Here is a 20183-nt window from a genome sequence, read left to right on the forward strand (position 1 = left end):
ATCCATCTACTATAAATCATGCTTTTAAAATATAATACTTTTATATTGATAGAGCAAAGATGCAAGTGCTAATTATAGTGATTAAGGAAGCCTTTTAGTCATTTATTCTGTGGCTCTTTGGTTAAATGTCTGCCTGCCAACAATGCATTTGATAGACATCCCTTACAAATGCTCATACTGTAGGGTTGTGATATAGCCAGTTCTAAAAAAGAAATTAATTTCCATAAATGTTTTCTTTTAAATGGGAGGTCTGGCATTTCTTCTGAAAGGTCTAGGTTAACTCCTTCATTTACAGACTCCCTAGAAAGCTGAAGAATCCTGTAGACGCCAGCATTATCAGACACACTCTAGTTAACATATCACAAACAGCACTGGACCGAGTCCTGTGTCAAGCGCAAGCCAGTCATGTAAGGCCTCGTTTGGCTGGTTATGGGATGCATGCTGAGGGGGAGCAATCGTACAAGCATATGACAGGACTGCCTACGCCTGGGTGAGCCCGAGAGGAACCAACACAACTCCAAAACAGGGATCCGGCTCATTGACGGCTTTGAGACAGGCAAAGGGCAACTGATGCCTTGTTGTACAACCATGATTTATTCCTGTGTTGTGTGTGTGCATGGCATGTGTGTGCCTTTATGTGATGATTCTTCAGCGACCTGAATAACTTATTCAGAATTTAAAATGGCTGCACTTTATTCCTCATAAATGTAATAGAGCTGAAGCTTAGGCCAGGGGGAACTGAGAAAAGGGTAGTGGGTTCAGGCTGCTCAGAGAAATGTTGAAAGTGTCTTAGATGAAGGGACGAAAAATAATGAGACAAGCATTGCACTATACTGTGCATTAAAAAAATGTCAAAGCAGTGAGGTTTTCTACAGGCACAGAAATAAATACTGTAATCCAATGGTTAAGGTGCAGTGCCTTGCAAATATATTTGTATCTTTAACCAACGCTCTCATTTTCTGAATAATGAATCCAACACTGAAATTGTGTTCTCTATGGTATAGTTATTTCAAAGCATCGACACTGAACAATGGTTATATCCTTTTCCATTATTTTATTGACCAGCTTTGCATTCCTCCAAATAGATTTGATATTTGATTTTGATGCTTGTGCAGCTAATTTTTTTTAAAAATGCCACCGATTCTCCGCTGGATTGAGATTAGGGTGATCCGGGACAATGCAATTTCTTGTTCTTGAGCCACTCCAATATTTACCAATATTTATTTGAGGTAACTGTCTTTCTGAAAATGTTTTTACCCAGACTTCAGTTAATTTTTAGTAGACTACAACACTTTCCATTCGACCAGCAGTCTCAGCTCATCTGTAGCTCCTTTACAGTGACGTTTGGCCCCTCTATAGCTTCTCGCACAAGTCTACTTATTTGTGCAGATTTGGAGGGATGACCTTTTCCAGCAGCATTTGGGTGGTTTGATGCAACTTCTACTTTATGTACTACAGTATCAATACTGAGTAGTACTTTTTGTTTGAAAGATAAAAATAAAACAAAGATCTATTTTAAACAACTGTCAAAGATTATTCACTTTCTGTGTTAGAAAAGAATTATTTCTCTACACAGTGTAACAATGAATGCTCAGACTGTAAGGGGTTTAAAACAGTGTTCTCTTTGGCTTCATAATAAAATGGTACCCCCATTGTACTTTTGTTTTTCTGTAACTGCAGCTGTGTTGAAAAGGCAGTAATGTTTCAGTCTACCTGTTGAACACAAAAGGGAATGGTATAGACCAGTGGCTTGCAAGCAATATGTTGCTCACCAACAATTTGGATGTTGACCAACCCCCCCCCCCCACAGTTGCCCCAAAGCAGGTGCTTATGTTCAAATTTGTGGTTCGGAGGCAATTTTTTGGGTGTACTGCCAAACAGAGCCTCCTATAGCATATTAGTTCAAAATGTCTGAAAATCGCTGCATGAGCCGCGGGCCTTATATTTGCCTTGGTATGCAATATGTCAATACTTGCACGTCTAGAAGTACTGATAACAACCGTAACAAGTAGTGAAGCAGAGATGAACTAACTCATGTATAGAGAACAAATAATTTGCAATGTTATTAATTATCTCAAAAATAACATATTTTCTAAGGGTCTAATTTCCATTTAATCCGTTATAAAAAAAATAATGTTCTACTTTATATTGATTAAAAAAACCTGCATTCAAGACCTGCATTTTGAAGTCAGAAAAAGTGTAATGTAATTTTAGGGTGAGAGAAAATGCTGGTTTTATATATATAGTATACATATACAGTATAATAATAACGGTCATAAAGATTCAAGTTATTTCTTGATTGTCTGAAGATTGTCTGAAAGGTACAGTGATAGATCTACTTGTAACTGTTAATGCCAGTTAGCTATGTGGGCTGCTTCCTGCGTTCCTCTCCCCAAATCCTCTATCAAGCAGAGATTTACAGCCCTTAGCAAAATAAGAATTATAGAAATAGTTTTGTGCTGGGTTACAGCGGGGCACTTTACAGATGTCCTACTTTGTATATCAGCCTTTCTTGTTCAGATAAAACTATAACTCGCAGACTGGCATCCTGTGAAGGTGAACCATATCAAGCCTGCCCCACAGGCACACACACACACGTCGAGATAAGCACAGCTCACTCCTTCAGAAGGAATGCATGAGGAGAAAAAAAAGGGACATTCTTTGCTCCAGAAAGACGCCAGCAAAATATTTTCTCTTGCAAAATCTTTTGCCACTTTCACTATCAATCGTTTTGCAGGTCTGTTCTGCCTTGCTGTTTCTTTCCTGAGAAATTCTCTGCTAGTCATTCCTGATATGGACTCTTTAAAACTGGCCATAAAAGTTTTATTCATGTGGTGGGTTTTCATCATTCAGATTTAAACTGTAGAATTAAAGTAGGAAAAATAACAAATCAGATGATGTTCTGGCCATTAAATTGACAGACGAATGTTATGTCCCATTAACGGTCATCCATGGATATCGTCACATAGGCAATACATGCAAAATATATTATCATTATCCAACAGTAATTTTCTAACCTGTCTGATCTACTAAGGGACCATTTGCCATGGTATGAAAATTGTTGGGACAATTATTCTGAGCCCACACACTGTCCGAAAAGCATACAAAATGACTTTTTGTATGATAACATCTACGAGTGTACAGCCAGCATTAGGCAAATTCAACAGAAAAAAAAACTATCATGGCTTTTGCTGTAGCACCAAAAAATAAAAATTTAATAGACCATATCACTATGTCCAGAAGCCTCAAATATTTTTTTTGCCAAAAAAAGTTATGTTAGGTGTGAGGAAGTCATGAGTGACATCTGACACTTGGTTATCAGCAACTGAATGGATAGTTCACCTTCACAAAACTCACTGTTTCGGCAAGTCACCCCATGACAGAATGAGGCTGTTGGCCAACAGAATTAACCTTATGGATTGATTTACATACACTTGAGGGCCCATTTACTAAGGGCCGAAGTGAATTTCGAATTCAAAAACTTCCAATTTTGAAGTTTTTGGTACTTCGACCATCGAATAGGCCAAAATTCGATTCGAATTGAAAGAACTTCACAAATTCGACCATTCGAAAATCGAAGTACTGTCTCTTTAAAAAAACTTTGACTTCGACATTTCGCCACCTTAAACCTGCCGAATTGCTGTTTAGCCTATGGGGGACCTCCTAGAACCTCTCTTTGGCTAACCTTTTAGAAGTCAAAGGATTTTTTTTACGATCATTCGAATCGTTCAATCGAACAATTTTTACTTCGCTCGAAATCGGCCGTTTTCGATTGAAATATCAAATTCGATGGTCAAATTTCGTAGTTTTTTAACTTCGAAATTCGACCCTTAGTAAATGTGCCCCAAAGTCACAACACTTTTAGAAATGATAAAATGAGCTATTTTATGGGTATTATAGGTAGATTTCCTTATACTGAGTTCTACCCTGTAGATGACAGGTCATTATACTGCTTATACAAGCCAGAGTGGACCCAGCTCCTCTTAAGTTTAAGTACAAATGAAAGGATGCTTACATCTCTTTTGTTTATACTATTATTAAATGTTTCCTCTCTGCAGGTTTGGAGATTTTTGGGACTGACAGAGTGCTTCAGTGGGTCTGCATCCCATTTCTAACACCTCATTAGGGGTGGGTAATCATTAATATGGGCAAAATTCATTTCATTCTACTTTAGACAACCTACCAAAAGGTATGGATGGGGGGGGAGTTTAAGGCCTTAGTCTCTCTGTCCTACAGTATATAGAGGCAGGGGGAACAATGCAACTGCCCCTCAAAAAAAGCGAAGTGTTGCGTGCACTTTTGCAAAAACCCCAACCCGGGCCAGTCAGATTTCAGATTGCACAGATTGCAATCTATAGACCCCAAAATCACATGCTTCCAATATGATCAATGAGACTGCACTAGTCCATAGTATTGGAGAATTACTCAGCAGGGCATCATGGCAAAATACAAGACATGCCCCTAAGGGGTTTCAAAGGAGTTGAGCTTTAGTTTTATATGTTTACACCAAAAATCACATGCCTGTCATCTGACTAATGCAGTGACCAATCACTGCACAGAATCAGAGAACAACTCAGCAGTACATTTATATAAAGGAGAAACCATATACTTTCTTGGATGGGTACTGTCCTATCAACCAAGAGTTGTTCTGGAGTAGTTCTCAGTAACGCAAATGTTTTACAAGGCAGAATCCTTTTTTTTTTATGGAGTCTATTTTTTAAAGGTAGAACATCAAAGTATATAGTGTATATTGCAGAGGTCATGTATGTTTGTGTATATACCCTCGGCACACACCAAGCAGATATTGTCTTAATGAGAACGGTTCACTAAAGTTTGCTGATCAAAATACAGTATGGATGTCATAATCAGTACATAGGGTTAAAAAGACATTTAAAAAATTCAGAGAGATGGGTACTTGACATGTATGTGTGATAAAGGTATAGACTCTAAAGGAGGGATTGCAAGAGTGAACAGGGATGTGCAGAACACACTCCATAAAGAACCCTCTTTGTTCACAGACAAATATCTTTCTATACCCAGGTGATGCAGACACAACTGTAAGTAGCTCTTCACTTGGTTTTCTCTGCTTTCAGCATGTGTGAATAATCAGAACCATCATTGTGTTGCTCAAGAGTTCCTTGTAACCAATGAGATGAAAAGCTTTAAGAACTCTTGATAAACACAAAAAGAAGGAGAAAAATAGAGTAATTAACTTTACTTAATGTATTTAAAAATCTCCTTTTATATAAGTCAGGTTCTATACTTTTTAAGAGATGGCAAGCAGGTGGGCATGGAGATAAAAGAGTTATAGAGAAAATACAGGTGGATGTGAGGTTACACAGGGCGACAACATCGGAACGTGTCCTACATGAAGCATATTTACTGAAAATAATTCCAAGTCTTTTAATTATAAAAAATAATTTGCTTACAGTGCTTAATTTCCTGGAGGTAAAAATGATTCTGCGTTCATGCAGCATGCTTGCATAGACCTGAAGCATATTATTCACATCCACCGCAACAAAATATTCTGTCAGGTTCCTCTGTGAAAGGGAGAAAACACAAAGATCACTAAGTACCTAAATCAATGCCAGTTATACAATTGAACGGTTTTTATACTGTTGGCATAGTTGCCCGATACACTGGTGCCCCGAATTCTCTCTCCTTTCCCAAATGCTGCACTAGTCCCACTTGTTGCACTATGCCAATGCTCTGTAAGGAACTAATGTTTGCATGCTGGGCACCATGTGCTTTGGATGCCCCAGGGGTTGGTGGTGCAGAATGTGACAAAACATTGCAGCTGAATGGTTTGTGATAAAAAAGGCCAGACTGCCCAATAATCACAAAAATAACTACATCATTTGAAAATCCAGACCAGCTGCTTTGTTAAATATTGCATAAGTAGCTGAATGATAAAAGGTTTGTGATAAAAATGCCAAACATTGGCCAATGATTAGGGTACAGGTGCAGTACCAGCAGTGCACCCTTCTTAAGTGTCTACCTGGATGTTTGTAAAGTAAATATGTATACATTCTGTGTATTCTGTGGTGCTTTTGCTAAATGTTGCTTTAAATTGAGAAACCATGAATTTGTAACCAGTAAACACTGATTCTTGAAATTCAAAACTGAAGTTCTATGCTTTTAGGAACTGCATGAGTTAAAAATAGAACTGACAAGAAATGAAGAAAACCATTTCTATACCATATCTGGTCATTTAATAAAGTCATACATGCACCACTGTGCTTAGGCTTTATTGGGTATTTCTTTAACACATGCTGGCTCTCTCATTTAATACAAAACAGATAGCACATAGTGATTAAGTTAACAAGTGAACAGGCTTGTTCAGGGAAAACAGAAAAGTGGTTAAAACCCAATTAGATACATACACTTTCTGGGATTGTCGGCAGTCCAGTTACGTCAGGAGTAATGAAATACGAGTGCTAGGAGGAGAGTAGGGTGGAAAATATAACACAGGTTAATTAGGATTTAATAAGGATCTTAATTGGGAGTTTGGAGAGAGGAGGGGGGAATAATAGGATTAATGAGTTTTATGGTATGTGTATGCACAATTATTACTACAATGACTGACAGAAGAAAATAACTAACACCCTCATTTCAATGTAACCAGAGAGAAGATGCAGGAGAGAAAAGACAGCTTCACAAGACAAACTTGACAGGAGGAAGCCTGTGTAATAAAAATGTGAGCGCTTTATAAAATGTCAATAAGAATGTGTGGCTACTTCTATTTTAACTCCTTACCCAAAGATCTTTTTGCTCTACAAAAATAGTTTTTAAAAAATCAGATAATTGTAAATGATGCTAAATATAAATCATGCATTTACTCTAGGACATGTACAAATAACTTTCACTCCTCATTAGAGAATAGCCAAAGACATCCTTTAGTCCACCATAAATCTTAACTCTGTAAAGAGAGATACAGAGAGCGCTATTAAACAGTTTGTTGTAGGGCCAATAAACTGTTAAGGGCATTATAAAATGAGGGGAGACATACTGATCCAACAGATGGTTGATTTTTTAAAAGACAATCTATTTTTTATTTGTTCTGGTTCTTACATGTTAAAATCAGTCATTTGTTTAAAGATGATGCAAAACATGTATTTTTTAATACTGACATATAAGTAAGGTTATGCTTATTATTTTACTGTAACAGGTGATTGCTGATACTTGGAAGGACACGCTTAGGGTAACTTAGTAAACTGATAGCAATAATGAAAAGCCAGTACAATGCAAAGGCCTTTGCTCTAGAATGAGTTCTATTTTACTTTCGACTTTGCTCTCTGTATGGTCACATAGAGCAGGAGTCTCCAGACTTTTGCTTTTCAAGTTTAGTGAATTCCTACAGCTTTGCTGCTCAAGCACCCTTCTGCACACAAATAATGTTCAGATGTAGGTACTCAAGTCTCAGGGATATCTACTTAAAATACAAGATAACATTTGATAAACATTTAGGACGTGCTACATGCTCTCTAAGGATGATGGCACATGTGGTGTTTTGACTACTGTTGTGTTAAGATGAAACACAGCAGTGGACAACATTCCTCTAATCACCACTGCTTAGAAAGCCCAAAGCAAATTTTTATAGCCATCAGTCTACCTGTCACCACCAGGTCTACCATAGGCACTGCATTTCCCACATATATGTGTAAGAAGCTGTGCCAAAAAGAAGATTTTTCTGCCTTGTAGTCAAAACACCCAAACAATTAAAAACTTAAGAAGATGAGACACATGGGTAAATGTGGTAAGGGGCTTTGTGCATGAATATGATTTTTTTGCCTGTACATTTCATTTCAATGCAAAAAGTGATTAAATACATTTTGGTTTGCTTTGTCCCATTTAAATGTACTAGTGCCATTTACTAAATTTTCCCCATAAGCTCAATCAGAATTGGAAAAGGGGATGAATTTGTAGAAATGTCAACTTTGGCTGCTTGAAAAAAAATTGTTTAGGTCTGCAGTTCTGTGGAAATGGAAGTACCTTTTTATTATCCTCCCCAAAAGAAGATCTGTCGGCTTCAACAGAAACAGATCAAACATTTAGCCTTTTAAATCCCCCCCCTCCAAAAAAAACTGAAATTGGGGTAACATGGGTTTACTGCTCTTTCTCTCCTTTTATTCCATCATTGTGGTTGTGGGAGATAAAAACTGACTACTCATAAGAGGAAGTCATTCAATAATTTCTCCAAATTTGCCAAATCACAGCAGGACCGGTTATATGCCTCAGTCTCATAACTACAAATAAATAGCGGAGCCACAATATGTAATTACAAAAGAGGCACTATGAATGGTACTGTGGTTGTCTGGCCAAGAGCTGAAGGATGACAAAATAATAGCTGTTACATCAAGATGCCAAAATATAAACCCTTGCACTGGTTGCTCTTTAAAAGCGGCACATAATTCATGCAATTATAGAGATTGATATGACCATCTTGATGAAACAGAATGGTGGAAACATTCTGAGAAAATTCATGGCAACCACAAAGTTTCACTTGCAGCCCTATTGCCTAAGTCTTGGGCACCATAAAGCTTCAGTCACAACACCAGGCTAAATAATGGGTCTGCTTCTGTTTTAAGGAATAATTTAATATTAATGAAAATTAGTTGATATGCATATGAAAAGGAAATATTAATTAATTTTGTTATCATCAGAAAATTGTAGCATGCAGTAGTGAGTTATAATAGAAATAAAAAGAAAACACAGCTGAAATCAAAGAAGGTATAATTTTGTATATCTTTAGAGCTAAAGATTAACTCTTAACAATAAATCTATTGTAAAGATAAACTCTTAACAATAAACACTCACCCAAACCTGCAACTTACCAGCAAAGGAGAGGGTTGTTTTTTTAAAACAGGTTCACTTGAAATAAACAGCTGTTGGTTCTTGTAATAAGAAACAGAAATTCTGCTAGTATATCAGCAAAGCATTTATTTAGGCCTTGGGTATTAATATCTGCATGATGCTAGTTTCAGTGGTTAAATATGACCATAACAAAGTTAGGATTTTTTTACTAGCTTTTCTTATGAGCAAATGCTAAACTGTGCTTTAGTTTTCTTAAAGGGCACAGAGGAATTAAAAAAAAAAATGTACTGTTCATACCTTTAGGCTTGTGGCACACGGAGTGCTTTTCAGCCTGTAATGCCACTTTCAGATGGTAAACATTGGCAGTTGGTAAGGGGTGATTCTTGGTACTTTTCAGGTGGCTGAAAAGCACTCCATATACCATTAGCCATATAACATCACGCCTTTCATGAAGAAAAAAACACATGGCTAATATTCAAGGCCATGTGTTAATATTGCATGTTTTTGTGTATACAATGTATGTGAATATGTATATGTTTATATATAGCTTTATATATCATCTGATTTGATACAATCGATATTCACTAGGCTGTCATATGCGGCAGTAGGTTATTATTTAGGTGGGTGCAGCGATGTGAAGAGTTATTTTTGTTAAAGGGATACTGTCATGGGAAAAATGTTTTTTTTCTGCACTGAAATCTGTTTCTTAAAAGAGCAACCAGATGTTTTATATATTTTTATATTTTATATTTTTATATCTGACATGGGGCTAGACATATTGTCAGTTTCCCAGCTGCCCCCAGTCATGTAACATGTCGTGTGCTCTGATAAACATCTTTACTGCTGTACTGCAAGTTGGAGTGATATCACCCCCTCCCTCCTCCCCCCAGCAGCCTAACAACAGAAGTATCGGAAGGTAACCAGATAACAGCTCCCTGACACAGGATAACAGCTGCCTGGTAGATCTAAGAACAGCACTCAATAGTAAAAATCCAGGTCCCACTGAGACACATTTAGTTACATTAAGTGGGAAAAACAACAGCCTGCCAGAAAGCCATTCCATCCTAAAGTGCTGGCTTTTTCTGAAAGCACATGACCAGGTAAAATGACCTGAGATGGCTGCCTACACACCAATATTACAACTAAAAAAATACACTTGTTGGTTCAGGAATTCAATTTTATATTGTAGAGTGAATTATTTGCAGTATAAACAATGTAATTTAGAAATACAAACTACATCAAAAAATCATGACAGAGTCCCTTTAAAATGTATGGCTTAAAACAACATGCAAGTCTGAACATGCATTGTATTCAAATTTAGTAACATTTGGATTAGCAGAATGAAGGGAAAGGATATTTCATGCAAAATATAAAAAATACCTGTTTCACTGAGATGCTCTGCAATTTATAGAATTAAACTAGAAACCTGTATAATGGCATCCATACTAAACCTATGAACTTGGATTAATGCCATGAAATTAACAGCAGTTTACAATGAAAGACAGAAGTGCTGGGTAATATACCAAGTGTTCACTCGGCTTTCTAAACATATTCAATGTGATGTCTGAGCTTAAACAAATTCTTGGGTCTCAAATTAAATAGGAATGTTAGAATATTTTTGAAGACATGTACTTACCAGGCTCAGGCTGACAGGTGTGTGTGCTTCAGGAACTGGATGATTGTACCAGGATTTTAACATATCATTCAGGTCATTCTCCTAGAAGGGTAATATACAGCAGGAAGTAAAACTTAAAAAACAAAACACCTGTAAATCCTATTTCAAAGCATGACTATACCAGTTTAATAATAGTATGTTTAACCCAAATAGACCTGAATAATAAGACAAGTTTCCATCTATGTATTTCATTAATGGGGCACTACAACATTGTCTTCAACAATATGTTACCTGATAATTATTTTTTTTAATGAAAATAATGCACTGTTCTGCATCATTTAAAGCAATAGACAGAAAATCTTTTGAACCCAATCCAAACTTTGTGGACTCATGATGAACACAGATACGTATAAATCTCGTATAGAGGGATGCACTACTTACTCACATTTGAGTCATGCTGCAGAGAAAGTCATAGATCACAACCTTTCAGAGGTCATGATAAAGAAGGTGCTTTTCTATTGACCTTAATCACAAATAACTCAAAGTAATACATAAATATGCAAACCTATAATACATACGGCAAACAGTCTAGCTTACTTTAAAATATAATAATACTCTCTGCTTGCAAATCAATCTTCAAATACCAATATGGGCCATGGTCAATGAATCACAAATGGGACAACACCTTCAGATCTGTATAATGCTATCCCAACCATCATAATCATATTTTAAACAAAGCTAAATCACCTTTTTGAATGTATTACTCATGGGGCATATAAGTATTATTGCAGATACTGTACATCTTAGTGAAGCTTCTGAGGCACATCTTACACTATTATGGGTTATTTAAGGATACATTTAGAAATGGCCTGAAGATGATGCCAAATGCTCTGAGGTTCTGGCAAGTGCAAAGGGCAGTTATTTTGTTTTTAATTTTAAAACTACTGACTGATATAACATCTCATATATAACATTGCTGCCCTTGGTAACATGTTAAAGGAAAACTATACCCGCAAAATGAATACTTAAGCAACAGATAGTTTATATCAAATTGAATGACATATTAAAGAATCTTACCAAACTGGAATATATATTTACATAAATATTGCCCTTTTACATCTCTTGCCTTGAACCACCATTTTGTGACTCTATCTGTGCTGCCTCAGAGATCACCTGACCAGAAATACTACAACACTAAGGGGCAGATTTACTAAGGGTCGAATATCGAGGGTTGATTAACCCTCGATATTCGAATAGGAACTAAAATCGTTCGACTTCGAATATCGAAGTCGAACGATTTAGCGCTAATCCTACGATCGAACGATCGAAGGATTATTCCTTCGATCGAACGATTAAATCCTTCGAATCGAACGATTCGAAGGATTTTAATCCAACGATCGAAGGAATATCCTTCGATCAAAAAAACACAGGCAAGCCTATGGGGACCTTCCCCATAGGCTAACATTGAGTTCGGTAGCTTTTAGCTGCCGAACTAGGGGGTCGAAGTTTTTCTTAAAGAGACAGTACTTCGATTATCGAATGGTCGAATAGTCGAACGATTTTTAGTTCGAATCGTTCGATTCGTAGTCGAAGTCGTAGTCGAAGGTCGAAGTAGCCCATTCGATGGTCGAAGTAGCCAAAAAAACACTTCGAAATTCGAAGTTTTTTTAATTCGAATCCTTCACTCGAGCTAAGTAAATATGCCCCTAACTGTAACAGGAAGAAGTGAGGAAGCAGAAGGCAGAACTCTGTCTGTTAAATGGCTCATGTGACCTTACATGTGGTTTGTTTGTGTGCACAGTGAATCTTACGATCTCAGGGGGCGGCCCTTATTTTTTAAAATGGCAATTTTCTATTTATGATTACTCAATGGCACATACCACTAAAAAAGTATATTATTATGATAATGGTTCATTTATATGAAGCAGGGTTTTACACTTGAGCTTTTTTACTCAGTATCTTTTAATAGAGACCTACATTGTTTGGGGGGTATAGTTTTCCTTTAACTCTGTATGGGGCCAGCAGCCTAACAATGGCCATCACAACTTTCAGCATTAGAATCACCGTAGTGCCATGCTCTGGTTTTGGGATTACAAGGACACTGTGGACCCAATTTAAAATTTAATATATATAAACCCTAACCCTAATACTAAAAAACTTTCTAGATACAATTAATTACAAATTCTGTACTGTTTCTGAAATAATCAAGTTCATCTTCACTATTCCTCTCTCAGCATCTGTTTCTCTTCATGAAGGGGTGTCACATATTCATTGACAGTTAGATCCAATATGTCTTATGGGGGCTCCTTTTGCCTAGAAGATGTGTTAGAGCTCATTCTATTAAAATCACCAGACATCATGTCTCTCTACATGCAGGATTTGTGCAAAAGGCAGTTATTTTGTTAATTTTTTTTTGTACTGGAATTAGTTATTTGAGTAAGCTCTAATTCATCTGCTAGGAAAGGAACCCCCCTATAAGATATATTGAATCTAACTGTCAATGATTATCTGACACCCAACTTCTGCATGAACACTGAATGAAGAGAAACAGATGCTGAGAGAGGGATAGTGAAGATAAACTTGAGTATATCAGAAACAATGCAGAATATTTAATTAATTATATTTAGAAAGTTTCTTATTTCAGTATGATAAAGCTTATATTAAATTTTCATTTTTTTGATAGTTCCCTTTAAAAAAAAACAAAAAAAACAGTAAAACTGTATTTATTTCCAATTACCAATAAAATACAGTGCACATTGTTAGCACTATTTAAAAAAAGAATAAAAATATTGTGCATATATATATATTTAAGTATCTATATTCACAACTCTTATTTAAGATAACAAGTCTTTTTAAGGAAGAATCTTAATATAATAATCATTGTGTAATATAATAATCACAACAAAAATCTAAATTGTATGCATTTATTCTTACAAACTTCCAGTCCAACCATTTTTTTAAACTGAAATATGCAGATAAAAAAACTTTGTTCGAAACCAATGCAAATAAAAAAGTTCCCTGTGCATACTAATGTTGATTATAGATGCTCATCTGTCTACCAATTAAATCTTCATAGACTTTATTGATGTTACAAAACAATAACCCAGAGTTTTTAGACATTTCATAAACTAACAGGATTTACTGTATAGTATTATTGCTGCTCAGAAAATGGCCTGCATATACTGAAATATAGTTAATTAATTCAGCTTAATTAGGCTATCTGTGAAGTTTTGGAGGGGTTAAAAACATTAAGATTCAGTTGTGCTTACAGAACATAGAGATAAAATGGAGAAACAACCGTTACTAGGAAATGAATATATATAAATATATATAAATATATATATATATATATATATATATATCTGATATTGCAAAACAAATACACCCAATGACAGTTGAAGCCCAAATGCAATCATGTACAGATAATAACTGCCTTCACTTATCAAAGTTACAAGGTTTAATACCTGTTCTTTCACTAGGTAGTCAGCCAAGGTATTTAACAGTTTGTAGTAGATTTCAAACCAAGGAAGATAACTGTAAAAAATAAACATATAATTCACACATTATAATATAAATGTATTAAAAGTGTTAAAAGATCAACATTTAACTCATATAATTAGTTTCTATTACTGAACCCTACAGGTCCATGTGAATATATGTGTATATACTGGAGAATGGCAAAATTTGGCCACTGGGGCCCCTGGTACTTCCCATCCATTAAACACACAGTTAAGATTAAACACATAGTTAAGCAGTCATTCACTAGACTTCATGAGCTGCACTATATTATAAGGGCAGAAATAGAGAGACTGAAAACAATGTGTAATTTACAGAAAGTACTGTGCATGATAAACTGGGGTTATATCACATGTTCCATACTCACTTAAACATGTGTTGTTACCATATCACATGTTCCATACTCACTTAAACATGTGTTGTTACCATTCCTTTTGATTTCTTTACACTGATTTAATTCCTATTAGTTTTTTTTATCTTTAAATTTAGAGCTTTAAGGACCATGCTAAACAGAGCATTCTGGTCAGCTTGCACCTCAGTGCTTTTCTGATATCTGACAGATATAACTTTTCCCTTTTGAAATATTTCCTAAACTTGTGAAATATCAAATGTCTTAAACAAACAAAAAAAAAAATTTTTTTAATTTTTGACCACATATTATAATAACACACACTGGCAACAGGGCTTGGGCCACAAACAGGCTTTCGCTTTTTGATTCAGATTCCAGTAGTCAGTATTCAAACGAAAGAAGGAATTCAGTTGCTACAAGCTTTATAGGGCTCAGTCAAGGATACAAAAGCTGCAATAGGCTACCTTGGCCCCCTGAAGGCATGTTTTCCCCCTTCTTGGACCATATGGCAAAGAGCCTTGTTAATCCTTGTTGAAGTGTTCTCACAAACTTTTATTCAAATAGTAGACAGACCTTTTGAGGGATGATAAATGTAATCCTATGTATTGTTAATGGGGGTTTCACTACTGGATTAGAAGTTTTTGGCAGATTTATAAAACATCCAAAATGGAAATATAGAAGGATTCCAAGCAGTTCATTATTTTTTTTTTTTTTGGATCTATCAAAACTTCCCTGAAAGTCATGGAAATTGTTTAATTAACTGTTGACATCAACAAATGCACCTGTGTCAGTTCATTAGAATGTATTTGACTGCTTCGCACAGTTGAACATTAATCTGTTCAATGGGGTATCAGCGCTCAGCAAAGTTCAAAAGCATCTGAATGCTTAATCCCTGATGCAAATCGTATGCGTAGAGAAAGGATTAAATTATTTTGAGCGTTGAAATGAACCCTTCCAGGGTGAAACAGAAATTGTTATATCCAACATTATCCGTACTGCTTGTAAAAAGATACAATAATTGATATATTCATGTAATTTTGTATATAATAAGACTCTCAATACTAGCCCTAAAAAGACACCCCTGTATAGTCCAAGGGTCAAGTTATTATAGCTTGGTAAAGTTTATCATGAATTTAACAATACATATATATATGTACATATATGGGATCTGTTATCTGGAAACCCGCTACAGAGAAAGCAACAAATTACAGAAAGGCCATCTCCCATAGATTCTATTTTAATCAAATAATTCACATTATTAAAAATGATTCCATTTTCTGTGTAATAATAAAACAGTACCTTATACTTTATAGTGACTAAGCTGTATAAATCCATATCAGTGCCATTATTTCAGACTTATGAATAGTGATCCAAATTATGGAATGGCCCCTATCCTGAGCATTGCCACCTTAGATTCTTGAGCATTCTGGATAACAGTACAAGGTACCTGTATATTTTCCACACAACACAATTGTTCAAATCCTTTCTCCTCACACACAATTCATATGGTGGAGCAAGAATTTGGACAGGTGATATTGGATACTACCATTCCACAAAACAGAATTCCATTTGATTTCTCAAAGAAACATTTCTGTCGGGAATCAGGGAAAATATAAACCTATTGAAAGTCCTTTATATAAGAACTATACAGTCCTTCTCTCCCTACTAACCCATCATGTACTTATTTTGAAACATATGAATTCTGCCCCTTTGCATGTAACTTTTTTATTATTTTATAAATTACCTATGTGGAAACCTACCATCCATGGTTCCACCCTGTCATAGGATTTCCTTACGTGTTCTCAAACTTTTATTCATTTCTGTGAAATATATTTTTGAACAAATTCAAAAATATCTATTCCAAGATCAAATCAATGTGTTCAGTGCTTATGGCAAAATCTTTTATCAAAGACATCTCCGTAAATATAAAGAGGAAGTGTAGACATAAACACTAACCAGCACAGACCTACAGACAAACATGCAAACAGAAAATTTACAAGCATACACACACACACACAATATCTTGCAGCAATGCGGAGGACCGGCCCTGATTTATCTTCCCAAGAAGATACTGTGCTCCTCGCTGCAGTGTAAAGCCATTTATCATATTATTGCATGAATATTGCCTTCTACTAGCTTATGAAAAATAGCCTGTCCCCTGTGCGGGCATCTCCCACCTCAGGGCAGCAGATTTATGTCCCTTCTAAAGAGGGATACTGATCCTCACTTCACTGTGCTGAAGAGGTCATGCATTTCAATGTCGTGTCAGGCTGGCCCCTAACTCTGCAGCAGATCATTATCTGGGGGTCATTAGAATATACAAGTATTGGACTGATGAAACAGCAGCTCTGTATACAAGAAAATATGCTAGCATTCCAGTTTTAAGGCAAGTTAAGTAAAGGTCTAGTTATTGATACATCGGTTAACATGCAAGTAGTTATTTATTTTGTGGGTCTGTGCAAAGCTTTGAGATGGAGAATCATGTAAGCCACAATGTAATAATAATAACAAATACTGTACATAAAATCAGACAGAGATCTTAAAGCTAACTATTGTTACACAAATGCAATGTCTGTGTGATTAAGTCCCCTTTGCCCTGATTTATCAATCAATCAATTAATTCATCAATTAATTAATTTAACCCTTTAGGCATATATTTTTTTATACCATTCCCTTTTTCTTGCTCCAGATTTCTTTGCCTTTAACATTACTGTGTGAAAAAGACATTGCGGCAAGTCAAACAGGATGATATTTTACAGCTTTACTTTCCACTCCATATAGATACATGTCTAAATTACCTGCATTTAATGTATGTGTTTATATATTTGTGCATCATTAAAAATGGATATTCATTTGTACCTCTCTGAAGGGAAGTCTGCATCTTTTATAGTTACTGATGAAGTGTCTTATAGTTATGTACCATTTCAAGTAAAGCGTGATATTGGCCCCTCTAAACATTATATACTGAGAGTGAGCGGTTTGCTGATTTTCAGCCTAGTGTGAAATATACAGCTCCAGAAGGGCCTGTCAATGCTAACAAATCTCCCTATATTTCATTGCTCATTAGAAGGAGATTCTAAGTGTTTCCCCTGAAAAGGATTCCCAGGTCTGCTAGTTATTAGCAGCCCAGCCTCCCTTCAGGCTCCTATGTCACATGGGTGCCACTCTCTGGGACACTTTTTAAATTGAAAGAGTCATAGGTTAAGTGACGGAGAGGAAATGGTTGTGTAGAAAAGGCAGGTGAACAGTTACTGCTCTGAATTAGTGAGGGACCCTCACCTCTAATGCTGACATCTTAAGGGCAAGGGAAACTGCCTTTTCCTCCTGTCCAGACGTCTATATGTGGAGGGGGGCAAGGGATTTTTCCGTCTGGAATATGGGCACAGAGGACCGAAAATTGAAAACATTTGTTGTTTGATAAAATGGCACCATTGGTGGAGGGGGAAAGTGAAAGTTTGGAAAGGAAGATTGGAAGGTAGAAGAAAATAATGGTTAAGTTCAATGAATGTGTGAAAATCTACAAAAAAATAGAAAAAGTAAAAAAAAATGCAAGAAGCTTGTGTGAGAAAAGAGACTACAGATGAGTGAAGATGACGGAATATGAAAAAAGTAGAAATTTGCATGATAACCTATAAAAACTGGAAGGGGTGAGAACCAAGAAATAGCATATCCAGCTAGTTCTACCCAGATCATGTCACAAAAGACACGAAGAGCTCCAGACATAGGGCATAGCTAAAATCAATTGCCACTCACTTTTGCACACCACTCTTCCAAATCGGTTTAGAAACAGATTTTTACTACCACATATATCTGCTAATAACCAGAAACTGCTTTGAAATGTATTTGCTGCATCTTTAAACTTACCATGTGGCCAAAAAAGCTTGCTGTGGGTACACAATCAGCCACAAGTGTGGCTAAGACCACAGTGATGGCTACAGAACTGTACCTCATAACAAAGTGACATACAAAAAAACAGTTATTTTTTAAATTATTAAATTAATTTTTTTAAATTATTCTCTTATTATTATCTTATTAAAGGAACAGTTCAGTGTGAAAATAAAAACTGTGTAAATACAGATGAAGCCACTTGGATTTGTGAGTTACAGTAAATGCGTCATGACTCAGAGTTAATTGAAGAAACTGTGTTATCTAAAGTTATCTTAACTCATTTAATGCATTTAACCTTTTCATTAGCATACCAAAGCACCATTGTTCACAATGGTGAATGCTTTAATTAGATGGGATGTTGTGTCACAGTTTTCTGTGTTAAATGAGATAAATGGGATATCTGTGTTTAGTTATTCTGTGTCAAACAGACAAACCAAAGTGGCTGCATCTGTAGATAGGCTGTGCAAAATAAAAAATGTTTCTAATATAGTTAGTTAGCCAAAAATGTAATATATAAAGGCTGGAGTGAACAGATGTCTAATAAAACAGCCAGAATCCAACTTCCTGCTTTTCAGCTCTATAACTCTGAGTTAGTCAGCGACTTGAAGGGGGGCCACATGGTACATTTCTGTTCAGTGAGTTTGCAATTGATCCTCAGCATTCAGCTCAGATTCAAAAGCAACAGATATGACCCAAATGGCCCCCCTCAAGTCTCTGATTGGTTATTGCCTGGTAGCCAGGGTAACCAGTCAGTGTAAACCAAGAGAGCTGAAAAGCAGGAAGTAGTGTTCTGACTGACATGTTATACATCAAATCACTCCAGCCTTTATACATTACATCTTTGACTAACTAACTATATTTGAAACATTTTTTATTTTGCACAGCTTGTCTATTTACCCAGTTTTTATTTTTACACTGAACAATTGCTTTAAGATATTGTTATCTTCAATAAAAGCAATCAATGATTAAAAAGCAAGAGTTTGCAGACACTGAATAAGCAATTGAACTACTTTTCTTTACGGTAAACCATTAAATCACAGGCAGACACTTTAATATAAAAAGATTCCTTATACTGTAATAGGTTAGGTGGAAAGTTGGCAAATAAAAACAGAGCAAAGCAAGAGCAGAGAATGGTCATATAGCACAGAAACTAAATATTAAAAGTAAAAACTTCTGCTTGCTGGATGTCACCTACAACAATGTTAAATTAAACATGTAATAATTTAGTAATGTCTGTAATGTTTTCTTTATTTACCTTAGGATACATAAGCAGATTTTACCTCCTGATGTCAGGCGGCAAAATCCAAACCTCTGCTTACTCTCTATATCTGTTAGAACAAAGGTAAAATGCTGTCCAATCTGAGACTGGGTCACCCTGCAATAAAAAAAAATACAATGAGAAAGGGTCAAGATAGATTAGATAGATAGATAGATGATTGATAGATAGTTTTAAGAACCCTGTATAACAAAATTATATAGCACAAATATAAAGTGTTTTTATGCAACACATTCCTTTTATCCGCAATGAATTGATGCATGTTGGGGATTATTTACTTAAATGCTTTTACCCACAAGAAGTTCTGGGATATAGTAAACATGCCCAACCAACATGGCAAAGTGAATCATGTAAAATTACCAGTTCGGTTGAATTTCACAAGAGTTTCCTGAATTTCACATTGTGCACCCTGAACTATGTCAAAGTCACCTGTGCTGGAGTTTTCTCATTATTTCCATTGACAGCAATGAGGTACAGTAGAGGGTAAGTGCATGCTGAAAGTTTCAGCAGGGAAGTAGAAGTCATGCGTGCTGCTGCACAACTGTGAAAAATATTGCGTATATAAAGAGGCAAAAAAGAGATAAATATTTTCACAAATAATACAGTAAATTAAACATTACTTAAAGGTTGGATAACCTGCATATGTTTTACAGGCACTCTGCAACTGTCAGGCTGTGCTGGAAATTGTAGATCAATAACGAGGAGGAACAGAGGTAGCCCAATAA

At 35.9% G+C, this 20183-nt stretch overlaps 1 protein-coding gene across 4 annotated transcripts in view; it reads right to left on the reverse strand.

Moving 5' to 3' along the window:
- The window catches only part of dennd1b.L (DENN/MADD domain containing 1B L homeolog), a 111542-nt gene that overhangs the window by 44943 nt on the left and 46416 nt on the right, over positions 1–20183 (reverse strand). For 2 of the 4 annotated variants that reach the window (XM_018258657.2, XM_018258658.2), the window contains exons 5-10: positions 19438–19557; positions 13894–13963; positions 10451–10531; positions 8835–8894; positions 6384–6437; positions 5430–5540 (exon numbers count right to left, since the gene is read on the reverse strand). In XM_018258657.2, coding sequence (XP_018114146.1) covers positions 5430–5540; positions 6384–6437; positions 8835–8894; positions 10451–10531; positions 13894–13963; positions 19438–19557 — 496 coding nt within the window. Of the gene's footprint in view, positions 1–5429; positions 5541–6383; positions 6438–8834; positions 8895–10450; positions 10532–13893; positions 13964–16054; positions 16093–19437; positions 19558–20183 lie in introns of those variants that run through there. The other 2 variants (XM_041590590.1, XM_018258659.2) reach the window with 2 other exon arrangements.

Source organism: Xenopus laevis, chromosome 4L (assembly GCF_017654675.1).
Source record: "Xenopus laevis strain J_2021 chromosome 4L, Xenopus_laevis_v10.1, whole genome shotgun sequence".
In the NCBI taxonomy this organism is placed as follows: domain Eukaryota; kingdom Metazoa; phylum Chordata; class Amphibia; order Anura; family Pipidae; genus Xenopus; species Xenopus laevis.